The sequence below is a fragment of the Periophthalmus magnuspinnatus genome, chromosome 7 (assembly GCF_009829125.3).
Source record: "Periophthalmus magnuspinnatus isolate fPerMag1 chromosome 7, fPerMag1.2.pri, whole genome shotgun sequence".
Taxonomy (NCBI): Eukaryota; Metazoa; Chordata; class Actinopteri; order Gobiiformes; family Gobiidae; genus Periophthalmus; species Periophthalmus magnuspinnatus.
Window position 1 is genome coordinate 4,446,268 of NC_047132.1, and position 27,803 is coordinate 4,474,070.

The 27,803-nt window shown below is 39.3% G+C and overlaps 1 protein-coding gene across 1 annotated transcript; it reads left to right on the forward strand.

The window, feature by feature from the left end:
• Positions 1 to 763: 763 nt before the first annotated feature.
• dnajc5ab (DnaJ (Hsp40) homolog, subfamily C, member 5ab) lies at positions 764 to 26,537 on the forward strand. The gene is made up of 5 exons (XM_033969959.2): positions 764 to 1,021; positions 18,691 to 18,834; positions 19,697 to 19,910; positions 21,421 to 21,592; positions 22,031 to 26,537. The coding sequence occupies exons 2-5, from the start codon at positions 18,728 to 18,730 to the stop codon at positions 22,123 to 22,125; spliced, it is 588 nt and encodes a 195-aa protein (XP_033825850.1). The 5' UTR covers positions 764 to 1,021; positions 18,691 to 18,727; the 3' UTR covers positions 22,126 to 26,537.
• The last annotated feature ends 1,266 nt before the right edge of the window (positions 26,538 to 27,803 follow it).

Here is a 27,803-nt window from a genome sequence, read left to right on the forward strand (position 1 = left end):
AGAGAAGGGCGGCAGTTGCCTAATGTATAGTGAAATGGAGCCAGAGTCGATGGAGCGGGTTCTAGAGGTGATCGCTCTGTGCCTTTTAGAGTGAGTTCTAGAGGTGACTGCTTTGTGCTGTTCAGGAAAAATTTGAACAACCCTCTTTTGACTATGGAGCAGGTCATATGTGGAATGCACTGCTGCTCATACATGAGAGCTCTCAACACTGGCAGCATTCTCAAACTTTTAAATCAGTGATTGTTTGAGGGTCAAATATGTCACCATGTAAAACAAAATGACATTTTTTTATATTGAGGGGTTGTTGGTTTAACTTTTAACTAACTTTTAAGTAACTTGAAATTAACTGTTCTAATTGTGTGTACAGAGCAGTGTTGGGTGTATAGTGACTCTGTGCTGGTGTGTTATGTTTGCTTATATGTAATTATTACTGATCTTTTCCTCTGTCCTGTAAGCTGTTTTACATCAACCTGCCAGGGGACTAAAGATGGATATTAGCCACGTTGGCTATAATAGTAAACTTTTAGGCTCTATATATATACCTTACTAACTTACATGGGTAAAGTGCCGAACTGGGGGGCACCACTACAGCTTGCACTGTCAAACACTCTGGTGAGTGGGTAAGTGATGATTTTTATTTTCCTTATTTTGGTTTAGTAATTCTAGTAACTTATACAAATATTTCCCATTTGAAATAGGCTAAACTTTAAAAAAAATAAATACATTTAAACACTAGAAGACTTCCGGGACTCTCCATACCCCTGGTATGCGCATGCTCAGACTAACGGAAGAAGACGCTGCGGATCGGGTAGGCGGATCGGGCAGGCTCGTTTCTCGAGCACGGACAGGCTCTGTTGAGGATTGACAGACAGTAGCCCGCTTCGCTTCTCTCCCGGTGCAGTTAGCCCTCTGTGTCCCCGCTCCCTTTGAATGGTGCAACGGCTCTTTTCTGGGATGCGATCATCGTAAAAGCCGAGCGGTTGAAAGAAAGCCAACGCACGTTGCCAGGGGACCTAATACGGTAAGAATCGCCCTTAGCTCTGCTGCCCTTGGATTAGTTAGCGAAACCCCGGGCTGCTGCGGCTAAGCTAACAACATGGATGCTCCTGTGTGCGCTTTGATGCGGTGACAGGAGATTATCCGCTTTAACCAGGGGTTGATTCGCCTCGCAGACCGGTATATTCTGGTTCTCCGCCTCCTGCCGTGCTGTTATTGCTCGGAAGAGGCGGCCAGACGGAGAGCTGATATTGATCGTTGGCGTTACATTCAAGGGGCTGATTTGTGAAGCCGTTGGTAAAACTGGACCACTATTTTAGACACAAATCCGGATTTACAGTCTGTTGACTACTACAGGTTGACTTGAGGTTGTTTAAGGAAGCAGGTGCAATTTCACTGTAGGAACATAGGCGCTGTTTGGACCGCCACAGCAGCAAGTTCTAATGACATTGTTTTTAATCTGGCGCAAATTAGGGGCTTCATTCTGAAATGTATGCCGTGGGCTTTTTCTGTCCCATGTGAAGTCTAAAAGCAGTGGCAGGTGGGATTACAGTGTGCGTGAAGTGTGTGGGTGTGACTACGCGTGTTTGGCACACACGGACACGACTTGTCGTAAAAGTAAAAAATGTAAAGCATACACTTGTGCCTGTGGATATATACATTAGGTAGTGGATGTTATGTTTAATTTATTGTCAAAATTATCTAAAAGTTTGAATTGTAGAGTAGAACAGTAGGAATGGGTTGTCATTTGGTTGTTGACTATTTTATTTTATTGTATTAAAGATGCACTGTGTAAGAAAATACCTGGTTCGATGGACTCACCTGCTTGTCTCCATGGAATAAAATGAATGTCCCTAAAATCTTACAGTGCCCATTAATCTATCTTATCTTGCTTCTATAGTGGCAAAGAGGATGACTTCATCAAATGAATAGTGATGAATGCGATATCTAAAATGGATAGTATCTCAAATGTTGTGTTGGAGATTAGACATGTGGGAAAATGGGAAATAAAACATTTGGAAAGATAACAAAAAGGTTCTGATTTATCCAGTTTTACTTGTACCTCAGAAATTTACAGATATGTTTTGTATTAGCACCGATATAAAGCATAGTCTGATTTAGTGGCATTGAAGAATAGGTTAAATACTGAATAGGAAGAGGGGAAACTCAACCTCACAAGCCTGGATTGTGAGATTGTTGTAAAGGTGTTGGAATTAGGTCACAGTTGTCAAAAAGGAAGGGAAGTTATAGCATTTTTTATTATTACTGCTATCACTTCTGAAGTTATGTATATATATATATATATTTTGCCACAGCTTAGTGGGGTTGTTGTACAGAGTTGTTAAGTGATGGTGCTACTTCTGGGTCACACTGGCTGCTTTATTTTTTATTTGCCACAATGCAGTGGGTCCAAGGCAGGCATGGTTTGCTCACTCCACTCCCATATTTTTCTATCCACATTTAAGGTCACACATTAGTCTATGACAAGCTCACTGTAAATTGGATATGATGACGGAAATTGATGTTGGAGAAGTGAGCAGTGAATGAGATCTGGTTCATCACCACTGACTCAGACACCAGTCACATCAAATCTGACTCTTATTTGACCTAGAGGAGGGACTTCTCCTGCTTGTTTCCATGGAAATAGTGTTCCATTGGCTATAATCTTCCACAGTATGGAATAAAACTTCTCCTTGGAGAATGTTACAAAGTATGGTTTTAACTTTCTAATTCCATGAAATCATGCAGGTGACATGCCACCTCTACAAAGTTCCACAGTTATGCTTAAAGTAATATGCAATAGTGTTGTGACAATACTAAAATTTAAAACTCAATTTCAATACTTGATACTTTAATACTATTGTCTTTATTTAGACAATAGAATGTCATTTTTAACATTAAATTGTTGTACTTTATTTTGCCTTGTCTATGTGTCGTATACTTGTTTTGATACAACTTAATTTATTCTAAAGCTTTACCGGAAATGTTCATTTCTGTCCTGTGAGTATGACTTTTATTAGTATCGATAAATGTCGAGTATCTAGTGTCGATACTAGTTTTTGGTTAAAGGTATTTGATTTGTCTGTGACTGCACTGCAGTGACACTGAGTAACACTTTTTAAAAAATGTTTTTAAATTGTTTTATGTGACACTGTGACGGAGATTGGTTTAAGAGTAGCCACTGTCCAGCTTAGCTCTGTGTGAGCAGCGCTGCGTACTTTTAGCTCCTAGACAAACTGAACGCTTTACTTTGGTCATCTGCGTGGATACAGCATGGATTTAGTTTAGAAGGGTTTTAGAACATTTTGCACTAAAGCTGAATGAATAAGCAGCCTGCAGGGGATTTAAAAAAGTTTTGAAAGAAATTAACGGAGCTCTGCTACTCGAGCTGTTGTGTCTTTTCCTGAAAAGTGAAATCCGGGATAAATAGATATTCCAGTGGGCCGCCGATGTGCATGTAGAACAGGTAGGGCAGGCAGACACAACAGTAGACTGACAGGTAGAAGTGGGTGGCTCTCACATATTTGTGGCATGCTTAAAACTCTTTAAAATGACAACGATAATAATGAAGTGTATGATGAATATGGTGATACTGACTGTCTTTCCAACATCTACTTGATAAGATTGTGAAGGATAGTGGGCTGTGTCCATCCCCGTACCATCCCCATGAAAAGCTCTGATCGTCCCCGCCTCAATTTTTACCTTCTCTGGGATGAAAGGACAGCTATAATGTCGAGTTTTGACAACCGTAATATGTAATACAAGTAACTTTATGTTAGGTGATGATGTTGCTAAAGCCTTACTCTTACTCGTTCTTAGTTCCTCATTGGTGGTGTAAAATCTTGATCTTGAGCCATGCTTTTGAAAGGGAACCAGTTGAGTTTGGTTCAGATGTTGCTCACGTTGGTTCTGAGGGTCATGGGTGCTGTGCTTTAACAGTGGTGTGATGGTAAGTCACATGGAGCTGCCACATTTTCACTTTCTGTTTCTCTGAACTCTGACACCAGAACTATGAGCCAAACAAACTTGTAATCTTTCATCTGTTATTACTTGAACTTGAACAACTTCACTTTAAAGGTTACATTTTAATCATTCAGTACATTCTTCTCGGCTTCTCAAATTCCACCTCTACAAAACCGGTCTGAAGAGTATAGGAGGTAGGTTAATCTGTACACTTTATTGCCATTTATCTGGAAATATGTCTGCTGCATTTTAACTACTTTTGTCACAATACTAAAATTTCAAATTCTGTTTCGACCCTTAGGAATAGACAATACCCATTCTGATACCACGATGATAATAAAAAACAGGCTTTATTTTGATAATAGTTCTGATACAGCACAAAGTCATTCAAGCTATTCAGGAAAGGTCCTGTGAATGTGACTTTTTTACCATCGATATCTGCTCCAATTTAATTTCAATACTAGCTTTGATACTAATTAGTTTCTTTTGACAACTCTACTCGCAACTACTTTCTTTTTATATTGTTTTCTAATAGTCCTTGGTTGGTCCTTGGTCTTCCTTCTCCAGTCCACTTGCATTAGCCTGTGTTGCTAGCATAATGTCTTGAGCTGCAGTGTTGACGTGTGTCCATTGAGAAAGCTGATTGGACATTAGCTAATGAATTGGATGGACCTGCTCCTCCTTCGCTGTGCTCTGATAATATAGTTCTGCAAGTAGAAAGCTTCTAGTCATTAAAATGCTGCTGAGCTCAGATCGGCCACGTTCTGTACAGTTTGTTAAATGAAGAGCAAAATGTCAGACTCCATACCCATCCGACTGCATTACACATTAGCTAATTGTGATCTCACTATGAAGTGCTGACCAAAAGAGTGCAAAATGAATGAGATTTTGGAGATTAAAAGGGATAAATGCTGAGTAAAAAAAATTCCAACTGTTGTCACCGCAACAGTTTTTGCATTATGTACATCGTGTTATGGTCCAAAACAGTCAAACTTAGTGCATGCTGCCTCCAGTGGCCACTGCCATTTCAAGTTCTATGTGACATCCCACATGACTTGCCCTGATTAAAGACAGATGTTTGATTATATTTAACATACTTATCAGCATTGTTTGAAATTTGGTTGTTTAGGAAATTGAAATAGTAAATCTTGTTACAAAATAATTTTTCTTGAATTGAAAATGAAAGATGGCCTTTCTTTCCAGTGACCTTTTAATCACTCTATCCCAGTCCTACTGTATCCTTACCATGCAGGACCATTTTGGAGCTGTTGGAAATTTTGCCAAACCAAATTTACTCAAAGCAAGATCTTCAAACTGTGATCCAGTCTGCTTGTACATGAGGCCGTCATGTTTGTTTACAGAGCTAATGCTTCAGTGTTCCCTGACATAAAAGCTCTGCTGAAGGAGAAGAAGAGAGTTTTTAGGTCAGGGACCAAGGAGGAGCTGAAGGCTGTACAGAAGAAGCTGAGGAGGAAAATCAAGACAAGCCAAGCCAGCTATAAGAGAAGGATGGAGCAACAGCTACAAGAGAAGAACATCCGGGGGGTGTGGAGAAGTCTAAAGACTGTCTCAGGCTTCAAAGCACCTCCTGACGGAGGAGGACCTGCTGTGGGTGAATGACCTCAATTCTCACTTCCTGAGATTTGATCAATCATCCACCCCTCCCCCCATCAGCTGCCTTCTCTCCCCTCCCCGGCTGGATAATGGGGAACTCCTGCACCTCTTCACACCTCTTCCTCTGCTCTTCAGCCCACCAATACACATGGACTCACCCATCCTCCCAGCCTACCACTGTCATTTTCTACAGCCCAGGTGAGACTGGAGCTCAAGAAGATCAGACCCAGGAAGGCAGCAGGACCAGACGGCATCAGCTCCAGGCTCCTTAAGTCCTGTGCAGATGAACTGTGCAGAGTTATGGAGCATGTCTTCAACATGAGCCTAAAGCTGAGGGTGGTACCATAACTCTGGAAGACCTCCTGTGTGTGGTACCAGTGCCCAAGACGCCACAGGCCAAGGAGCTCAGCAGCTTCAGGCCGGTGGCTCTAACATCTCACCTGACCGCTGGGGTGGACTGTGACCTGGCAGACTGGATCCTGGACTATCTCACAAACCGGCCCCAGTTTGTGAGAGCCAAGAACTGCGTGTTTGATCTCATGACCTGTAGTGTGAGGGCGCCCCAGGGCACTGTCCTCGCGCCCTTTCTTTTCACCCTTTACACTGCAGACTTCAGACACAACTCGGACAGCCTGCAGAAGTTCTCTGATGACTCTGCCATCATTGGCCTCATCAAGGATGATGACGATGTGGAGTACAGAGGACTAACACAGGACTTTGTGGACTGGTGTCAGCAGAACCACCTGATCATCAATGCAGAGAAGACCAAGGAGATGGTGGTGGACTTCCGCAAATGCCACTCTACTGCCCCCTCAGTGAACATTCAGGGAAGGGACATTGAGAGAGTGGACTCATACAAGTACCTGGGTGTTCATCTGAACAACAAACTGGACTGGACTCACAACACAAATGCACTGTACAGGAAGGGCCAGAGCAGGCTCTATCTCCTGAGGAGACTCAGGTCTTTTGGAGTGAGAGGGCCACTCCTGAAGACCTTCTATGACTCTGTGGTGGCATCAGCCATCCTGTACGGTGTGGTCTGCTGGAGCAGCAGCATCACAGAGAGGGAGAGGAAGAAACTGGACAAGGTCATCAAGAAGTCCAGCTCCGTCCTGGGCTGTCCTCTGGAGGTGGGGGACAGGAGGGTCCTGGCTAAGGTCATTTCTATGCTGGTCTATGAGTCTCACCCCCTGCAGGACGCTCTGTCTGCCCTAGAGAGCAGCTTCAGTGACAGACTGATTCACCCTCACTGTGTGAAGGAGAGGTGTCGCAGGTCTTTCCTTCCTGCTGCTGTCAGACTGTACAATGAACACTGTTAACACTGAACATGTGTCATTCATCCATACCTATGTGCAATACTTAAGTCACTTTACGAAGATGTTATATTAGAGTCTATTTTTAGTTTATTTTTAAGTATATTTTTAAAAATTATTTTAAACTATTTATCTATTATCTTGTTTTATTGCATGTACCATTTTCCTTCTCTTCTTTAACTGTGCGGTGCAATACTGGAATTTCCCCACTGTGGGACTAATAAAGGCATATCTTATCTTGATCGTCGGACAGGAACGTACAGATTACTGCATCCTGAGATCAACCAGCAGCTCCTCCGTCCACGGTTTTAGCAAACAAGGCCCATTTGTTTGATCTGCCCATAGGAGCGAGAATTGCGCTGGTGAAATAAACCCTATGAGCAGAGCAGGAGCTGAGACGGATAATGAAGGAGTGATGATGATGAAGGTGAAGAGGAAGATGAAGTGTGTGCTAATAACAATGTGACACATACGTAAAAGGGAAGCACAGAAAAGCTCATGTGATGAAAGATAAGGAGTTGGATTGAGATTTTAACTCTCCCACATATTCCTGGTGAAACAGCGAATCATAAAATCTTTTTGTCCTTTTAGAGTGCTCAGGTTTGTGAAGTTCTAGTGTATTATTTTGATCATGCTTTTCTATATCTATGGGAAATGTGCGGGAGCATGGCTTAGGTAGGCTTGTGGGCTGAGTCTTTGACAGGATCATACTGTTAACCATAAAGAGTACGAGTGGGACGAGACATGAGGGTCCACGAGAACAAGATGAGATTTTGAAATAATTGAATCTATACCAAAATAATTGGACCAAGTCACAATTTTTTTAAAATAACTTTATCAAAAACATATACATTTATTAATATTTTTTCATCATCATATGACAGACTTAAGTCAATATTTGTTTTTGGGTTTTTATTTTTATTCATTTATAAAGATTTTCATATAATACAGAAACATTATGAGAACTGGATGCCGTCCTCTGTTCTCTCCCCCCCCCCCCCCCCCTTGCCCACTCCTGCACTATTGGCCTATGTTAATGCTGCTAAGAGGGACACAGAGGAGGAGTGCTTTTCCTCTTTCTTACTTTAAACTATGTCTGAATAAGGCCTAAATATTTCTTTGTGGATCTTTTTCAAACAATGTTTAAGTGTGGAAAACACATGTTCCGTGGGCTGAATTAGACGTGCGCATTTTCCACCAACTTTAGCACTGATAATTTGCATCAATATTGGTCCTATCACTACAAAGTAAAACTATTGCAGAATTTAAAGCATTCTCTCTCTGAATATGTGAGCTACAAGTCTCTGTGTAGAGGAGTCTTTTAGCTACAGCTGCTCAAATATACACAACTTTCCAGAGCCTGAGCAAGGCATAACCCTTTCATGCCTGTGCTAAATGTAAAGATGGACGATTAAGTCTCACGAGATTGGTTTTTCCATGTGCGCTCAGTCTTGTGGCAATTTGATCTTGCGAGATTTTGTGGCATGAGATCTCGTCCCATCCCTAGTAACATGCATGAATGAGTTATATTATACAACCACATCAGGCATGTTTTTTGAGTATTCGCTGAAGCCCTTCAAAAGACCCAAGCTGATCATTAACCATTATAAATCACTGAATCTTGATCTCAATAAAAAAATTGCATGGAAGGACTTTGTGACCCATGTCTGTGTAAAGCACTATATAAATAAGCTTTCCTCCCATCCTTCCATACTCAATAAAAATGTTACTAATTGCACAGCCTTGTGTCCATATTGCATTTTCTTGGGCTGTGGCCTAGCCAAAAGAAGCCCATATTGGCCAAGTATAGTTGCAAATTGAATATGTTGTTAACTATATATATATATATATATATATATATATATATATATTTTTTTTTTTTTAATCTAGGGACAAGTGTTCCCATATGTCAGTATGATGAGTCTTGATATTTTTTATCCTTCCTTTCAGTTTGTATCATTGCCATTATATACTGAGGGTCTCTCTGAGTGAATGACTTCAGTATTTTGGTTGCACAGACAGATTTTCATTAGAGATGCAGGGCACAGCTGCAGAAGTGTCAGGTTTAAATTTGTCCCAGGCTCCTTTATGCGAGCTTAAATCTGCCCGAAAACCACAGTGTTGGCTTTTATAAAGTCAGTGTGATCGTGGGCTTTGGGAGGATGAGAAGTCAAACAGATTTGGCAAGTACAAAGCTTTAGGCCCCCACCATTTGACTTTTTTGCCAAAAAAAATTGACTAAAATAATAGCATGTTTTTTACATTGTGGATGTTTTTTATTACACTGAAAAATGTATTTTCGACAGTTGTTCTTTGACTATAATATTCTACAGTACAGCATAAAACGCCTCCATGGAGAATGTTCCCAAGTTTGGTTTTAACTTGGTATTTCCATGAAATCATCCAGGTGACCTCTCAAAAGGTCGACCAGTTATGCTTCAAAGAGGCTGGACTAAATGTTTCCATGTATTTTTTATTAAATAGACAATAAGTAAGACACTGGACATAACAGTAACATAATAATCATTGTTGTTTAAGTAACAGTTGTTTTACCTTGATTGTTAAATAGGCGACAGTTAAACTACAGCACATCTTTCACTCAATTGAACTCAGGACAGTCTTGAGGCAAAAGTGCTAACCTCTCTCAGGTGAACAAGCTGACCCCTGCCTTGTCATAAACTAAACAGAACACAAAGCTCATACTTGATGCACTACAAATTGTAGAGTACAATTAGATTTTATAGTAAGATGTATTGTGATTGGAAAGCATCTGTTGTTCCTAAGTGCATGTGGCTGGAGCAGGACAATAGTGAGTGGGTCTGATTTCCATTAGTGTAGCTTGTGTACAGACAGCAGCTGGCCCTCTGCAGTCAATAACACAGACGAATGGAGCAGCCCTACCCCCCGAGCAGCAATCGGCAAACCACAACTGTTTAAATAAATATGAGCGCAGGGGAAGACCATAAAAATACTGATTAACTCCTACTTTAGCACAAGTATGTTTTGATGTATGTTAAAGAGGCTATAGTATGCTGCATGGACTTCTTCACCATGTTACCATACCTGGACTTGTGTTTTGCTTCATTGATTCTTTGATATTTAGCTGCTCTGTCCAGAGTCAAAATGCTCTGGTCCACCTGCTGATGTCATGAAGCGACATCAGCCGGACATCAGCATGTGATGCCCTCCTTCTCCAGGAAGCGCTCCCCCTGTGTCAGTAGCCCTTTACAAACAGTGCACCCATGTATGGAGGCCCATAGATCCTTCCAGGAGTGATGTGTGAATTGCTGTGCACACTGCTTGGTACTGATTGAGCTAGTCGTATTTTCCGATTCTTTTTGTTTAGGAAACTTTTTCAGCTGCACCCCACAAGCTTTTCATGAGTGAGTTCCAGATAAACCCTGGCCTCTGTGTTCTGGAGTTGTATGTTCTTGAGATGTATGTTTCTTTGGTCTGCCATGGAAAGGAGCAGAGGTTTACATTAGTACTACAGCACATCTTTCACTGTTCTAACTAGTGTAATTATATTTTCATGTTCTTCTTTTTTGTAGTGCAGTGGTTCTGAATTGGTAGAATTTGTGCCTGAGTCCTACTTTTATTATCGTTCTTGTCCTGATGTTGAGTTAATACTTTGTGTGGTTGTGATTTAGTCTGGGTTTATGCATAGTCCAGACTTTCCAGACTTTCTGTTGGTAGGTGTGAAAACAGAATCATTCTTTCATGTTTTTGCTGGGTATTAAACTAATCAACCATGGATGAGGTTTGATGATTTTTTCCCCCCTCATATTAATCAATCTAGGTATTTAAAAAAAAAAGTGTTTTCTTACTAAAAACTAATGAATTTTTTTTTTATTACTTGAACATAAACTATAGACACTTTAACACAAAATGTCTCATGATTGGCTGTAGACCTTTCCATTAAGATCCAAGCTGATCATTAATGATTTAAAAAGACTGAATCTGTCAAAACATTGGATTAAATGCATAGCCCTACATTCAATTTGGAACCAAACTTGTAATTACTTGAAATTGTGAAGAGGTAGGATGGGGCTGTAAACCTGAACGTTAACTGAACTGTGCTAAAATTAGGCAAAATGTGTGACTTAATCAAATCACACACCATATGCATGAGGGTATTTGTCCTGGTTTGGCCCTGCTTGGCCCAGTTCAGTGCTGTACCTGGTTTGGTCTTGTTCTAGTCCAAAATTAGTTTCCGGGTTTAGTCTTGGTTTAGTCTTAGTTTAGTTGCAGTTTTGATGTGGTGTGTGCAACTTTGAACGTATACTTGATCATTTTCCAACTAAAGCTTCCTTCTGTAACATGCAAATTCTGAAAATCTAATCATCACCGCCCTGCGCTGTGATTGGCTAGCTGTGCTGACACTTCCTGGTTGTCTGTGTCAGTACTCTCACAGTCCAAAGTGCTTTGTTTTACAGTTATTAATCCTCTGGAGTAAACATGGAGCACCGTGATAGGTTAATCCCGGACATGTGGTGCTGGGATCCGTGCTGTGATTGGTTAATCCGTGTGAGTGGTGGTGGTGGGCGTGTGGACGTGTGCAGATTGTCGCAGTTGTGGACCATCTGCCACACAGGGCTCTGGGGACTCAAACAGGCTACTCTAATGCACTGTACTGGCAACACTTAAAAGTTTATTATGTTTTATAAAATGACTTCAGCAATTTTAGCAAACACCAAAATGAAAAAAAGTACTAGGAAAAACAATGTATTTATATAAAAACAGATTAAACTTGTAAATCTTGCGTTTAATGCGCTTTTTACATAGAAATCTTCCACCTACTCATTCGCAAGCTTCTCTTTTTCTGCTGTTGTACCATTTAAATAAAATAAATTAGTCAACTAATACAAATTTGGGTCAAGTAAGACACCATCAACCGATTAATCGACTAAAGGCCTACAGCCCTACTGGACCCTTCCACATAATGTCATTAAATCTATCTCGCAAGTGGCTTACTCTTTTTCAATTAAATAATACCTTGTAATTCTTACCTACTGTGAGCAGAGTCTCCTCTCCACAGGTCTGACTTCCATCTGTGGAGACAGTTAAGTTTAATGCCATATTGTGGAGCATTCTTGGCAAAGCAGTGGCATCTCCATAGAAACATGCAGGTGATGTGTCATCTACCAGACAGGTTAAATAGACTATAGTGACCCCATAGTCTAATTTTGTAGACATTAAAACTAATTTAATTTTGTGATTGTGGTGTTGACTTTGCAGCTGACGTCATCAACATTCTCTGTGGGTGTGATGATAACTGAAGTCACTGCTCTGTCTGAAGCTCTGTTAACTTTATTTATTATTTATTGTGTTACATGAATGTAAACACACCAGACAAATAAAATGTTTTAATACTTTAAATATTTTAATCTGATCTTTATTTTAATGCCTAAATAGGATGATGAATGCTTGTATTGATCGCAGGCTCCTGAAAATGTGTTAAAATGATCAATTGTCACTCATAAACATACATAATAATCGCTAAGCAGTGCTTTTATGACCAGTAGAGGCAATGGGTGACATTTATACTTCAAAAATGTTCACTGTGATACGCAAGCTCCTTTACCTGGTCCTGGGACAGCTCTTCAGTTCATGGGTTAGTTCATTTTATCCACTTTTTTCCTCCTTTGGATCCTTTCTTGTTTAGAACCACAGTGGATATGATGTAGTCCACTTTTAGACCTGGTTTAGGCCTAGATTAGACCTGGAATAGTCCTGTTACTTGATTAAGATCTGGTGATATGCTGGTGATCGCTTGTGCTACTATAGTGTCCGAACAAACCCATGGGAAACACTGAAATTGTAAATGTTCTTATAATGTTCACGAAACATTATAAAGTGCTTCTCACCCAAACAAGTTTATTAAATCAGGATTAAAGCGGAACTACAACCCAACTGTCCTAAAAGCACTAACCCTAAAGAGGATAAACTCATAATTGAATCCAAAAAGCCTATTAAAACCACTGACTAGTGTTTGTGAAATAAAATGGATCATTTCATCTCCAAAACTTTGTCAAAAACAGATTAAGCATATAAAAAGAGCAGATGCAACAAAAATGTCCAAATTATCAGGCTAGTACCTAGCTTTTTATTGTTAATTAGTAAGTGATGTTTTCCTCCTTTTGAGCTTCCAGTAGCTTAATAACCGGAAGTACAGATAAGGTGATATTCCAAAAAAAAAATTGTAACCCAGTTTTATTGGAGCTGGATTACAATCTTGATTTCAGTGAATGCAAACTTACTATGTTTATATTATCTTTAAAATGTAATTAAAGTTGTCTGCTTCTTCTGAGAGTTCATACTTTCAAGACTCCTGAAAAAATACAAAATGGAGCCTGTGCACGAGAATTCATGGTGCTGTTTAGGTCAAAGTGGCTAACTGAAAAATTGTTGCCTAATGCCCTAGCTAACCTGTTACCGTATACTTTATGTGTCAGTGTCTTGCTTAACAGTACACCATGTCAAGTCACTTCTTTATGGTCAGAATGTGTTAAAACAATGCTCAGATTAAAGTCTAACTTGAATAACTTCAGACAGAGCAGTGGCATCACACCCCCAGAGAATGTTTATGACGTCAACTGCAAAGTATCAGTTGGTTAAATCCACTGGACGCTCAGAGTATTGCTGAGGATGTGTGACGGTGAGTGGGGAGGGTCTTTGTTCGAGAATAGAGCTGCATTCAAGAGGAAACGTAAGTCACGATATCTGGGTTTTCTGAAACTAGCATGTCACCACAGGAATGAGGTCATGATGTGATTTTTATCACCATGTTGCCCTGCTCTAACCAAAAGTCTCTGAAAAGCTGTACTCTACATTGCATTATTTCCAAAAATATTGCTATAACTTTCAGTAAATTGTGTTCATACGTTTAGGCCTAGGACAAAGGCATGCTCCTGTGTGCTTCTGCTCTGTGCCTGAGTGTGATTTCAGGTAGTGTTTGTTGGTTTGCACTCACTATGTTTACATGCAGGCCTGGAACATCCAATCCAATCTAGTGCGGTTTAAACTGGATTTACAAAATGCATGTAAAAACGGAACTTTGATTGGCAACACATGGGATGTAATGGTGCACTTTGATCACACTAGGACAATATTATATGTTTGGATGTGACTCGCTCACTTAGATAAGTGATGGCATAAATTATGACCCCCACCCCCGTAAAGAAGCTTATATTGTTTTGTAATGTAGCTAGTCCATTACTATCATGGAGGCTAACAGGAAGAAAAGGACATACACAAATGTTTAAAATGTTTTATTGATAAATGTGTTGCACTGACTTGATTGTAATTGAATTGTGAGAATTTTTAAGTTACCCATGTTGTCTGCCTTAGGTGTTTCGGCCAAATGAGTCCCCGGGGAGCCGAAGCACCTTAAGAAGGTTCCGGGGCAGACCACTGGGGGATAACAAGGAGGGGTGTTGTATATTTTAGCTTGTGGGTAATGTGATTATTTTCCACTGTTAAAATAATTGAATTTAAACGGAGCTCTATTTTAATTGACAATTTAATTGAATAAATTCGTACATTGATGGATTGGAGCTGAATTTTAACAACAGAACTGGATCTGAGAAAAGAAGTACCTGTTATATAGAATGGGCTCACCCAATTAAGGAGAGACTCTATAAAAGGAAAAATCTCAGTGGTTACAGGAGAGGGTGCTGTATGTAACAGGTACTGCAAATGATGATTCTTTTAAACTTTTTCCTTGTTTTTTGTAAATGGTTGTGGTGGAAAAATAAACGCACTTGGGTCTGCACTGGACTAACTGGCTCAGCTCTGCTCTGTTCCTCTTTTAACCGCTAAAGTTGCTATCCGGGCGATTACATGTTTCATTGTTAGAAAGAGAAAGTATCAAAGCTTCGATGTGTTTATTTGTACTGCAGGGAGAAAATAACTTTGAGCATTTTATTTTCAGATAGACTAGCATGCATTGCACACAAGTAAAACTAGTTGATTTTGGCTTGCTGTGGTCTGTGATAAGTTTATAAATGCTAAGACCAGTGCAGAGTTTTGCCATGATTGTAAAGCTAACAACAGCTAATGCGTACTTTCTGGTGATCAGACAATCAAACACTTTAAATTTAGATGCAACCAGCTCACAGCTGACTTATGTTGACTTATGTTGTATCTTAGCAGCCTTTAATAGAAATTATAGCTACAAGTTTTAACGTATGATACTAACATTTTGATAGGTGTAGACCTGATACTTAATATCAATTCCAGAACTACAATGGTAATAACACATTATTTAGATTTGTGATTTGTGATTTTCAACATTAAATGGTTGTGCTTTCTTTTATATTCCCATGTGTCTTATATCTGTGTAATTCCTCAGTGTCCAGTAGGTTCATAAATGCTATATCTATATCTAAATATATTTTGGGTGAGTACTTTTTCTTTGCAAAAGTGGGGAGATTTTGGTTATTTTTGTTGTAGTGCAATAAGATTTGAGCTGTGGAGAGGGTTTTAGGGTTAATGGTACATTCTGCATTTATTTGTTGCAGCTGATGTCTTTTAATGTAACAGAAAAAAATCGCTTTCACAACAAATTTTATGACTGTACAAGAAACCTGCGCGTGTCCCATCTGCATGGCGACTGGGGCGACTGGGGCGGCGGCAAAGTGGCACAATGTGGAGGGACACTTCACAAAACCTCCAGGCTAACTACCCACCAGGAGGTGCTCTACTGACTGAAAAAGCCCTGAGCTAAAGGCAACTTTGGGTAAACAAGAGTCTTTTTTTCAAGAGACCGGCAAAAAAGTCACAAAATCAACCAAGGTTTATTTAAAAATATGTACGTTGATTTTTCTTTAACATAACATAGTTTGTTTTCTTAATAAGGTTTATCAGTGGCTGGTGAAAATGGGACAGTTTTCCTAACAGATGTAGTGATGCAAGTGATTATCTGAAAACTTTACAATTACTGAGTTTAATAAAGTTAAAGTGCTGAATATTGATATCTGTTTATCACCTTGCTGACATTGTTGATAATTATTGTAAGAAATTAACATGATCAGTTTCTTCACATAAATGATTATCATTTATCATTATTAATAATGTACAACTAAAGGCAAGCTGAGCAAATGTTATTTCAGAAGAGCGTATCAAACTGGTCACCCTTAACATGACTCAGTGCCCATGAACCTCTCAGTTTCAAAAAGGTTGGTGACCCCTGGTCTAGACAGACATGGTGTTGGCTTTGGTTTATTCATAGTAGTCTTTTTGTTCCACCTGTGTGACCTGTAATCTGCCGCTTTGGTAGTGTTTGATCATGAACTCTGATCAGCTCACGGCTTTGGCTGTGTGATCTATGGTTTTATGACTAGATTGCCTGTCACATTGTAGTATATAGATTTACTAGAGACATGTGATATGAAAGTATAGCACTGCACAATTTGGGATTTTTGCAAATTATGAATGCAAATTATCCTTTCAAATCACAAAGACAGCACTATCAGCTGCTTCAGTGCTGAGTGCTGAGCAATATATTAAATATCAAAATTGTTGTTTTGGAGACATGCGAATAGCCAGTGTATTGTCTATAACAGAAGTGGGCAAACTTTTTGACACACGAGCAACAACGGGTTCTTAAATTTGACAGACTGGCTGGGCCAGGAGAAGGATGCAATTAAATTAAATTTACATTAAATTTCAGTCAAATAAACACAGCAGAAAAACTCTGAACAAGGTTTACCCTTACCTCTTTTAATAGAATCTGGCACGTTCAGGGGGCCGGATTAATAAGCCCAACGGGCCGTATGTGGCCCCCGGACCATAGTTTGCCCATGTCTGGTCTATAACAAAGCTCAAAAATAGATTACTATACACTAGGGATGGGACGATATACGATAATATCGTTAATCGCGATGAAAAAGGTCCGCAATTAATCGTTTGTGGCATTTTTTTATAATTGCGATCATCGCGCACGATTATAATCGCCGTACGGCACCACACTGCCTTATGTTTCCATTTCCAATCTAACGTTTAGATGTTAGTTCTGGTGTTTGCCCACTCTGACATAGCAATGACACTTGTGGCTTCTGTGCGCACTATGTGCTTCTGCGCACTATGTGCACAGAAGCAATGCTAACGATTATACACTGTATATTTTACCTACAATTAAGTCAATAGCAGAATAAACCACGCTTACTGATCGAGAACAGCATCCAATCCATCAAAAAATAAGGTCCTTTACTCCTGAGTCCACTGTGGGATCTTTACTCTTTGCCATGAACCGCTCCAGGTCCGTGATGCCTCTAGTTTAACTTGTACAAACATCCACAGTGTCCTCAATCACGTACTCCCTTTGGCTTGTCCGTTTTGTCATGTTAAAAACGCAAAACAACAGTGCGTAAAATGCGCCATTATGCACACATTTCTGCATCCACTCGTTTCCCAATTCACCAAAGTGCCTTAATTAAAAAAATTAAGTGTTCGTCGACGGGCACTTGCGTCACTGTGAAGAACAAGGACTGTTCCATTTCGACAGCATGGCATTGAGGAGTACACATTTTCTTCCGGGTACGTCTGTTTACGGAAAACCATGGCATGTTATACGTCATCCTGTCCTACTGCTCATTGACTGTAAGGGAAAATGTCACTAAATGTGTGTAATGTAATTGGTTGATTCTACAAGGGGAAGAGTGGAGCATAAACTTTCAGTCATCTGTAGCACTGATTCGCTGTCTGCGGCCTCAGTAACCCACAACCCCCCACCTTATTGGCCAACACTGGTGTCAATCACAAGCTGACACGTGTGTTTAGCACTGGAGAACAAAGTTGGCGCTGTCAGAAGTTTATTATGCCTGAAATCGACAAAAGAAAGGCAAAGAAGTGATGGAGCAGATTTCATATTTGGAGTACTTTCCTGCAGCAGATTGGACATGGAGGATCTTATTTTGTGGACATAATTTCTTGACTGGATTATATTCTCTGGACCTTTACGGAACAAATGAGACCAACTTTGTGTGAGCACAACAGAACCAGAGCGCTCAATGGTAAGTGAAGTCCAGATTCACACTTTGTGTCTTCTGTAAAAACGTCTTTCCTGTCAGCACTGTGGTGATTGGAGTTGAAAATGGTTTGCATATCCAGAAAGACAAGCGCTGCAGCTTTCATTTGATGTGTAGATTGTTTGTGTGGATGACGCAGAAGTGTATGTACATTGCTGTAAAGTTGTAAAGTAGGCCCGGGCCGTCGGAACGTTAACAGGTTAATAATTATCGCGATAATATCGTTAATCACGATTATTTTGGCCACGATAATCGTGAGTCTAAAAGTTAATATCGTCCCATCCCTACTATACACAGGGATGTCACAATATTATAGTATCACAATTATATTCACTAACACATTGACCAACTGTGAAATCATTAATTCACTATCATTCCTGTTGTCTGTGTTTAGTATGTGACTGTGACCAAAATTTAACTTGATGAGAAAAAAAGCACTTTACATCTAGTTTCTGAAATTACTTTCTTTTGCTTCAAAAATTGTCAGTATTTATTAACCTGAATAGGTCAGTTTCAGGGTAATTTTCCAAGCTACTATATAAAGTAGAACGGTGTATGTATATGTGTATACACATACATATACATATACATATATAGAGATGGAGCAAAATGTATTTGAGCAAAATATGTCTTGCACCAGTACAGATTACTTTTGTATGACAACGACTTTCATTTTACTGTCCATTTACTAATCTGAACCTCAACAAAGGCAATGTTATCAGTTGAATATAACAAAAATCCCATATTTAATCTGTGTTGTTATGTGTGTCCAGGTGAGTGAGAGAGAGCCAGGAGCAGTGTGACGCAGTCATGGAGCCCCACAGACAGAGGGCACTCTCCACGTCAGGAGAATCACTGTATGCTGTGCTCGGAGTGGACAAGAATGCCACCCCTGAAGACATCAAGAAGTGCTACCGGTAACAAACTACTCCTGTTAAGAAGTATTTAGAGAATGTGTTTGTGTTTATCACCACTAGAGGGAGACATGTAACCTTGACGAGCTGTGTGGACTGTATATAGTCACATTAGTCAATGTTTAGTCAAATATTTTGTACCAAGAACCACCTCAGAGAATATTTGGCTTTTTAAAATGGGGGAAAAAAGGGCTAAACCAGGACTACTACTACTATTACTCAACTTCAACCAACTAGATGAAAATGACACACTACTTTTGTATCTTTTTTTTGCACTGGTGAGGAATTTTTTGTGTTTAGTGTAATAAGATTTGAGCTGTAGCGGGTCAAATAATTCTCTTCTGTGACTAATTATAGATACTATCCATTGACCGTATAAGGGAGTGGGACATCACCCATAGAGTTTCACTCCAGTCAAATGAACTCACCAACATTAGCAGTCATAGGGCCAATTTGGAGCCAATTTTCATATTTGGAAATCTCACTGCAAATATTGTAGTGACCAAAGAGCCAATCCGGAGCGAGGCTGCTGAAAGTAATGCCCCTTCAGCTATTTATTTGTTGCAGCTCATGTTTTTAACTATATGGTTCCTTTAGAAAAGGGTTTAGGATTGTCAATGTGACAGTGGCAGTATAGTTTAATGAATTTTGAAGGGCGTTGTATATTGTTAAAGAAAATCTCTATATTGTGAGAGCCTAGGCCTACATAGGACATTTCCAGAGGCCTGCTTGTACTACAAATCACAGATTTTGCATTATACAGTTTTAACGCACAACTGAATCTTGTGTGTTAAACTGCATAACCTGCAGCTCCTTTTTTTTTTTTATTCTTAAGGTGAGCATGTTATTCTTTTCTATTTCACAGAAAGTTGGCATTGAAGTTTCACCCAGACAAGAACCCTGACAACCCCGAGGCAGCAGACAAGTTTAAAGAGATCAACAATGCCCACTCCATCCTGTCAGACGCCACCAAGAAGAACATCTACGACAAGTACGGCTCCTTGGGGCTGTACGTGGCTGAGCAGTTTGGAGAGGAGAACGTCAACACCTACTTTGTCCTGTCCAGCTGGTGGGCCAAGGTGCGGGACACTACTACATCTTTTTAAAGTGTCAGAATAACTAAGTTGTGTGCTGTTACCCTATTTTGACTTTGTTAGTCTCTCCTCACAAATGCATGTGATGTAAGCACAAGGGCTTATGTCACAGTATTCTGCTTTTGACTCAGTACTCTATGAAAGGGTGTCAAAATCAGTATAAATAATATAAGATATATAGTTGTTCTAGTAGTGCCGTAGACTGGCCTTGAGACACTTTTATGGTCTTGGTCTCGTTTGGGCTCGTATTTGGGTGTTGGTCTTGAACGCTTGGATCGGTCTTGTCATGGACTCGATGTCTGACACTAATCGAGCACGATCACATCTTATTGCAGTCGCTGCTGTCTGCAATACACTTGTACTAGGATTGCGTAGGCTTCTCTGTGCAGCCTGTGTGCTCATTTGGAGCCAGTGGGTACTGTGCTACACATCACTACACACAGTCCTGTAGCATGTGGCCCCAACAGTGTGTCCCCTCATCACAGCACAGGTTAAACTTTCATAAATGTCCTATGTGTCTGTGCGCCTCACATAGTGCACTGCTCCATGCCTTTTCTCACCTCTCTTCTCTCAGTGCATAGCACACATAGGCTCTATCCTCGTGCACGATAAACGGAGCAGGACGAAGAAGGGGCAGAGTGTTACAGTACAGTGCAGTTTGTTTGGCTTATTTGAATCTTGAATCAGCATTAATCAGGTGAAATATAGATTTCTACAAAACTGTGATATATCTGTACCAGAATGACAGTAAAATGCAAATAAATGCAAAAAATTACAAAGATGGTCTTGATTTGGTGTCAGTGGACCCTCAGAGGTCTTGGTCCTGTCCTGGTCTCAGGACCCTTTGCTCTCCATTAGTGTGGCCTTGATTACAACACTATGTATGAGGACTCCCGGCTCTTTTACCATCTCCATATTATAATTATACTTTAAAACAATGCAATGGAATTTTCTTAACAGAATAATAATTATATTTACCCTTTCTTCTTCTGAAAAAGTTCCAAGGGCTTTCATAGTAGAGATTTACCGATTTTTCATGACACCAATGCAGAGAAACTGATGGCCAATAAACTCAGCTGATATATCGGACTGATAATGATTACTTTCCCCAAATGATATGATTTGAAATGACTACAAACTCATCCACAAACTCGTTTCCCTGCAAAATGGATCACAATGTAGTCACATTTTGTACAGCATCCCCTTCGCACTAAGGCAGTTGGTGAACCCAAATCAAATATTGGCCTCTGCAAGAGATTAAAGCCTATACCCTGAAAAGTGCAAATAGCAGCCCGATATCAGCCAACCAATATTTCATAGTATTTATGATATCTCATCAAATTAATATTCAGTGTAGCTTTAAGATGAGGTGAAGCTAGAGCTCGAGGACCTATTGTGGATGTTTTGGGTACACAATAAGTGAAATCCTTTTTTATTTGACAACCTCAAATAAAATCCTGGTCCGTCATATATAGCCTTGCTGTGTCTCTTGCAGGGCTTGTTTCTGTTCTGCTGCCTGGCCACAGGCTGCTACTGCTGCTGCTGCCTGTGCTGCTGCTGTAACTGCTGCTGTGGGAAGTGTAAACCACGGCCGCCCATGGAGCAGGAGCCCGACTTCTACGTGTCCCCCGAGGACCTGGAGGCACAGATGGCAGCCGACGAGAGAGGTGCGTGCCAGTAACACACTGGAGAAGGCCTTACTTCTGTTTTTCACCACCTGCTTGTCTCCATTTGCTGTGCCTGAAATGTTCCATAGTATGGCATTAATTTTCTATCAACTGTCTACACTGAGGTAATGCCACAGTCACACTTCAGATCTATGGAGAGGTACCTTGGCTCACAGTAAGACAATAGTTTAAAACAACCTGCCACTGAATAAATGTAAGACATAAGTTTAATGCCATACTGTGGGACATTTCAGACAAAGCAGTAACATCTCTGGGGACATGATTAATTGACCGACCCACAACCAGAAAAGTTGTATCTTGCACCTTTTAAAGTAATCCAAACATGGCCCCTGTTTAATACACTAAAACCCGTTACTGTTAGATTCAACCTGCAAGACAGTTATTTATACCTTATGCATGAATTTGTTTTTCTCATAGACGGGGACCCTATAGTGATGCAGCCATCCTCAGCCACAGAAACCACTCAGCTCACCTCGGACGCCCACCAAAGCTACCGAACCGACGGTTACTAACACCTATGGGCACCAGACCACCACCTCCGGGTACCCGATCACCCTGGGTTACCCGACCACCCTGGGTATCCGAGCCTCTACAACCACATGGGACACAGCTACTGAAGGAAGCATTAAAGTCTGAGGGACCATGATCCAATTTTTAGCACCCCGTTTTAATTTAACTGAAGCCATTCACTTCTTCACACACCAGCAATCACACACGCACATACCTGGGTAGTTATTTGAATTTTAGGTTAAGAGGAGAAAGAAAAAAAGCAATTAGTGTTGTAATTTAGCTTGATATTTTATGTATTGAGTGTGTTATAACATTTTTGGTGCATTTTTCATGTAACAATGTAAAATCTGTTTTTCCCCAGTCCTGATATATTGTATAAACAAAATTAGACCGCTGTGTGCTGTCTGCATCAAAATTTTTATAGCATCTTATGGTGTGCTGTTAGCATGCTAGTTGTTGTTAGCGTTACCATGGCAACAACTTTGCTCTGACCTCTGTGGTGAATAATTATGTACTAGGAATGATGCAAGTGTTAGGAATGTGAAGAATAAGTTTGGAGACAAACTGTTTAAAAATGAACTAGTTCTGTTTTTTTTACATTTACAGCACCTTTAACAGCACAGTGTTGTAGGTCACTTTATACAAGTGATTTCCAAATCCAAATGAAGTCCAGTGTTTAAATAGCATCTGTTAGTGTCATGTTGGCAGTAGTCTTGCTGTTGTTATGACATTTCAAAAGACTTCACTTCATACTGTTGCCAGAAGAGGGCATGAAAACCCCTGCCAATTTTTATTTACTTTTCTTCATAGTTATAAAATGAATTTAAAGTTGACAAAGCAAAATATGTCCTCTCTAACAGCCAATGATAACAGCCGTTTTTGTGCTGTATCTGTCCAATAGTGTTTTTTGATAGAAGACCTGTGTAGCCCCATTTCCAAATTATCTGAGGAGCGCTTGAATGCATCATGAGCTCGCTGCGTCTCAGTGGTAGTTCCCATGTGAAGACAGGAATGGGGTCAGTCATTTGCATGTAAAGTACATAGGACCTGGCTCTCCCCGCAGCCCTGAGGCCCCTCGCAGTAATGATTAAAGATCACAGTTCAAGTGCTGCTTCATGCCAGATCCTTCACATGTTTGCGTACTTCTCACTCAGCTAGGCCGTGATGAATTGGATTTGTCTAGACTGCAAAGGTTGGTGTATACATATAAGTTCTAAGATAAATCAGTTCAATTTAGTTTCAGTGTTTTATATAGCGCTGCACTATCAAAATTCAAAAGTTTGGGTGTCATTTTTCATTTGATGTTTTTACAGGTTGTAGGTTCTTACTGAAGGCATCAAAACTATGAATGTAGTAAAAAAAACTCAAAGATTCTTCAAAATAACCTTGACCCTTTGGATTGATCACTGCTTTGCACAGTGAACAAGGCACTCCTGTGATGTGAAAACCATTTCAGGAGTAGCTTCATATAGCCCATTGAGAGAAGGCAGCACTGGTTTGTAGTACTGTCAAAAAAGAAAAGGGCGACTACTAGGAATTTTGAGAAAATTGTAAAACATATTTAGAATTATTAAGAAAAAAGTCTTTGCTGCATAATTCCAAAAATCTTGCTTTACGTATTTGGCTTCTTCAGTATGTATCTGCAATGTGTAATGCTGTAAACACACACACACACACACACACACACACACAAAAAACCAAAACATCCAACCAAATCATCCAATGACTCAGTTTTGGATTTATTCAATTTTGACTAATTGTTTGAAACCTTTGCTGTACTAAAGTTCTATGTTCCATTAGATGCATTAAGAGTGCCAACATCACGCCAATACTGAACCTTGCAAACATGTCAGAAAATTGTTTTTGAATGCACTGCCAATATTTTTTAGCTTGACTTATTTATGTTGCCATTCTTTAAACACTCACGAAACCCAAATGAATGACCCTGTATTTCAACGGGAGCAGACCCTCTTGTATGCAAGCATGTAGTCGGCTGCTGTGACTTTTGAAATCAAGATGTTTTTTTGTTTTTATTCCTAGCTGGTTTGAAAACTTAATGTCATACTGTTTACTAGGGCTGAGTAATCTGACAACCACGTCTCACTATTTTTGTAATTTTGTCTCAAAGTAGATGAACATAGATTTTAATATTACTTTACTGAACATAAACTGTAAAGACATTTCACACAAATATTTCCCAAATTTCTTCCACCAGCTCTAAGCCTTTTAAGCTAATCATTGATAATTAGAAATGCTCAAGTCTTAATTGTACTCCCCACTATAAGTACCATAAGAATTTGCTTAAAATCTATAGACTGTTCAATTGCAAATGGTTGAACACCTTTATTCAGACTTGAACCATAGTTGCCAAGCCCCTTCGTTATAGTGACTTTGAGCTTACTTTTTTGGAAAGTCGCTTACCGCTGTAGTACATGGAACTGGCCAATTCTCCAAGAAACTTCAGGGCCACAAAAAAATTGGTCTGAGGGCTGTCAAATTTATTTTTCTGTTTGCAAAAATGTCTAAACTTTTTCTTCTTTCTCCTCTTTTATAGCCAAACCCACTGTCATTCAACCACACACACTATGCCCACAAACTAACTGAGCCCCCTTTATTCTTGCTTGTTTTTAGTTTTTGAATTGTTTTGTGTCGCGGTAAAGTGCTGTAAATGTTGTGTAAACCATATGTTTTAGTTTTCACTGTATTTCTGTTTGAAAAAAATGAATAGTTTACCATCTTTTATTTATGTTTGTTGAGAAATGTCCAAAGTCTTACAATCAGTTCACATACAATCAGTTCACATTAAACGAGGAAATGTGGACATGTTTTAGATTTTTTCTTCTATGTTTTATGCAAAAAATACAGTTTTGTCAATATTTTTTCAGTCCCATTATTTTATCAAATATTTGTACATATCATGAGAGAGTGCAATAAGAGCTTTAACAAGTCTCTTCTATGCCTTCCTTCACTACATTTGAAAGAAGAAAAAAAACATTTCTTGCATAAATAAATGGTTTGGATTTGTGATTAAGATTAATTTAATGAGACAGTTCAGTTTTGGCAGAATTAAAAGTATTAGAGGTGCGCCACTCCTTCAGCTAGCTAGTTCTGACCAAACCTAGTTTAATAAATGGGGATAACAAAACTGAGTACTATCCACACTTAAGGTACACTTTATTGTCCTTGTAGGGACATTTGTCCACTGCTTTTGACCCACGTTTCAATGCCACTAGAGCATCTCCTCAGGAGCAGTGAGATCCATGTTCGCATACTGAGCTAGTCTTGGTCAGGACTACCTTAGCTGGAGTATTTGACATATTGTGCATGTTTTGGGTCGATGAGGAAACCAGACTGAGGAGAAACAAGCAACCTCTACACAGAGAGGCCTGGTCAACCTGGGAGTCAAACCTAGAACCTTCTTGCTATAAAGCGAGAGTACTAACCACTCCTCACCTCATATTGGGATAGGTCACTTTGCCCTCCTGGTTCCCTCATAAACCTAAAATATGCAAACTCCACACAGAGCTGCAACTAATGATTATTTTTCTAACCTGGCTCCTATTCTTTTGATTGTTTGATCAGTTGTTTAGGAGGTTGTGATGTCATTTTGATGTGATTCTTGTCCTAAAAGCTCTTCTCCCAGCTCATGGCATGGTTTTGTAGTCTGTGTACAGTCTAGATAATGATTATCAATAATTGATTAGTTGGAAGCCATAAAAAAATACATTTAAAATATACCTCAAAAAATATATTGGTTGTGATTAATTGGTTAATTTGTTTCATCCCCAACTTTACAGAGCTCTGTGAACAGGACTGTCGAACTTTTGTGCTCAAATTGTTCAAATCAAAATGAATATAATATTAAAACTATTTGCAGGTATCCATCTAACTGGTTGGTAATGTGTGCTTCAAATGGATTACCTTCTGTCCAGCAACTTCTGTTGCCAGTATTATTACTCTTAAACTGAACTGTCCCTTCAAAAGTTTGTCTTCTTTCTTTCCATCTCAACACACATCTTCCGCCCTATTGTTGATGTCACAGTGTCAAATCCAAATCTCATTTTTTTACTCTATGATTTCTCTGTATTGACCAAACGTGAATGAATGCAGCGTGGAATACAAGACTGGACTGGACAAGTGCTACTATTCTAGGATCTAAAACGCTGACAATAATTAAATACAAAATGATGTATGTGTGAATATAGCAACCAGATGATATTCAAGCATTATTTTATTTATTTTCTTATCTTTTTATTGATTGAAAATTAGATTGTTGAGCAGGAGGATAGGAGTGCCGTAAAGGGCAGTAAATACTAGTTTTTTGTCTTTAGCATGGACTGTGTCGCGTCTGTCACAAGGGCGCATGGATAAATGAATATCTGATGTTGTAAAATAAATGTTTCTCATTCTTCAATGTGTTCTGAGTTCTTGTCTCTTCAGTATGTTATTAAAATGTACATATACACCAAGGCTTTGAAATAACATAAAGTAAGGCTACATATTACTTAAATGTCAGCCCAGTAATGAACTTTAGACTGTAAATGCCAAGTTTAACTTTGATAGAAAGTTGCAATATGCAGCGACGGTCAGTATATTAGAGGATTATCCCACTGTTGGGTTTGTGGGAGGACAGGACACTCGAGCACCTAGGACACCCAACCAGAGAGAGGCTTGATGAATGGTTATTGCTCACTGATGTGGTATTTTATTATATATGCTATATTCCTTTTACTACATCTACTTTTGCACTGAATTGTGAAGTCTGTGTGAAACACAATTTTGTTTTATATAACATAAAAAAGACAAATAATCAAATCTATATTATATTTAAAGTGACACCACGTCATTTTCTGCATGACTCCATTGAAATAGAAAGTTAAAACCATACTTTGAAACATTATCCATGGAAATACATCTGTTTTAAGCCATAGCTGTTGAAGGAACATTTCAATGGAACAAGCAGGAGTGGTGAGGCTCCTCTCATTTGAAAACGAATAATTTACATTGTTTAATGAATAATTTGCTTTAGTGTAGAAAAGGCGTCGTGCTGTGTTTCCACTTAAATGAATCACATGTGTAAAAGATTCAGATGTGGTGTTGTTTGGAGTTTATAACTATTTAAGTAGTAACAGCCAAGTAGTAGTAAGTTAAAGTAACAAGTGTTTTATTTTGTTTATGTGAGGTTAGATGTTATGCTGTTATGCACAAGTGCCATTAATTGTGTGATTTGTGTGAAGCATGTGGTAAGTACAAAATCCTAACCAAAAATGGTCCTCAAGGAATTTCTACTTGAAAGCCTACTAATAAAATATATTAATACACTTGTATCACATGTATCACATTTAAAAATGTCTATAAATTAAAATCTCTTTGCTGCAAAGGGAGAGGGATGAAGTAATACTTATTTATTCCCATCTCCATGTTATGCTTGTAAAATACATTTCTAGTATGCCTAGTGTAAAGCACCCTTATAGCTCACTTCTGTACTGTGAAAATATAATGGTCCACTCTTCTCAGTTGATACATCTGAATAATTGCCAGGCAGTACACTATTATTTGCTCTATACATGAGTTGGGCTGTGAAATATTGGACAAGATAATTAAGTATTGGTCATTTAGAATGCAACAATAGAGAGCTGGTGTGCTCCACATATTCAACTTTGTGAATGACCCTTAATGC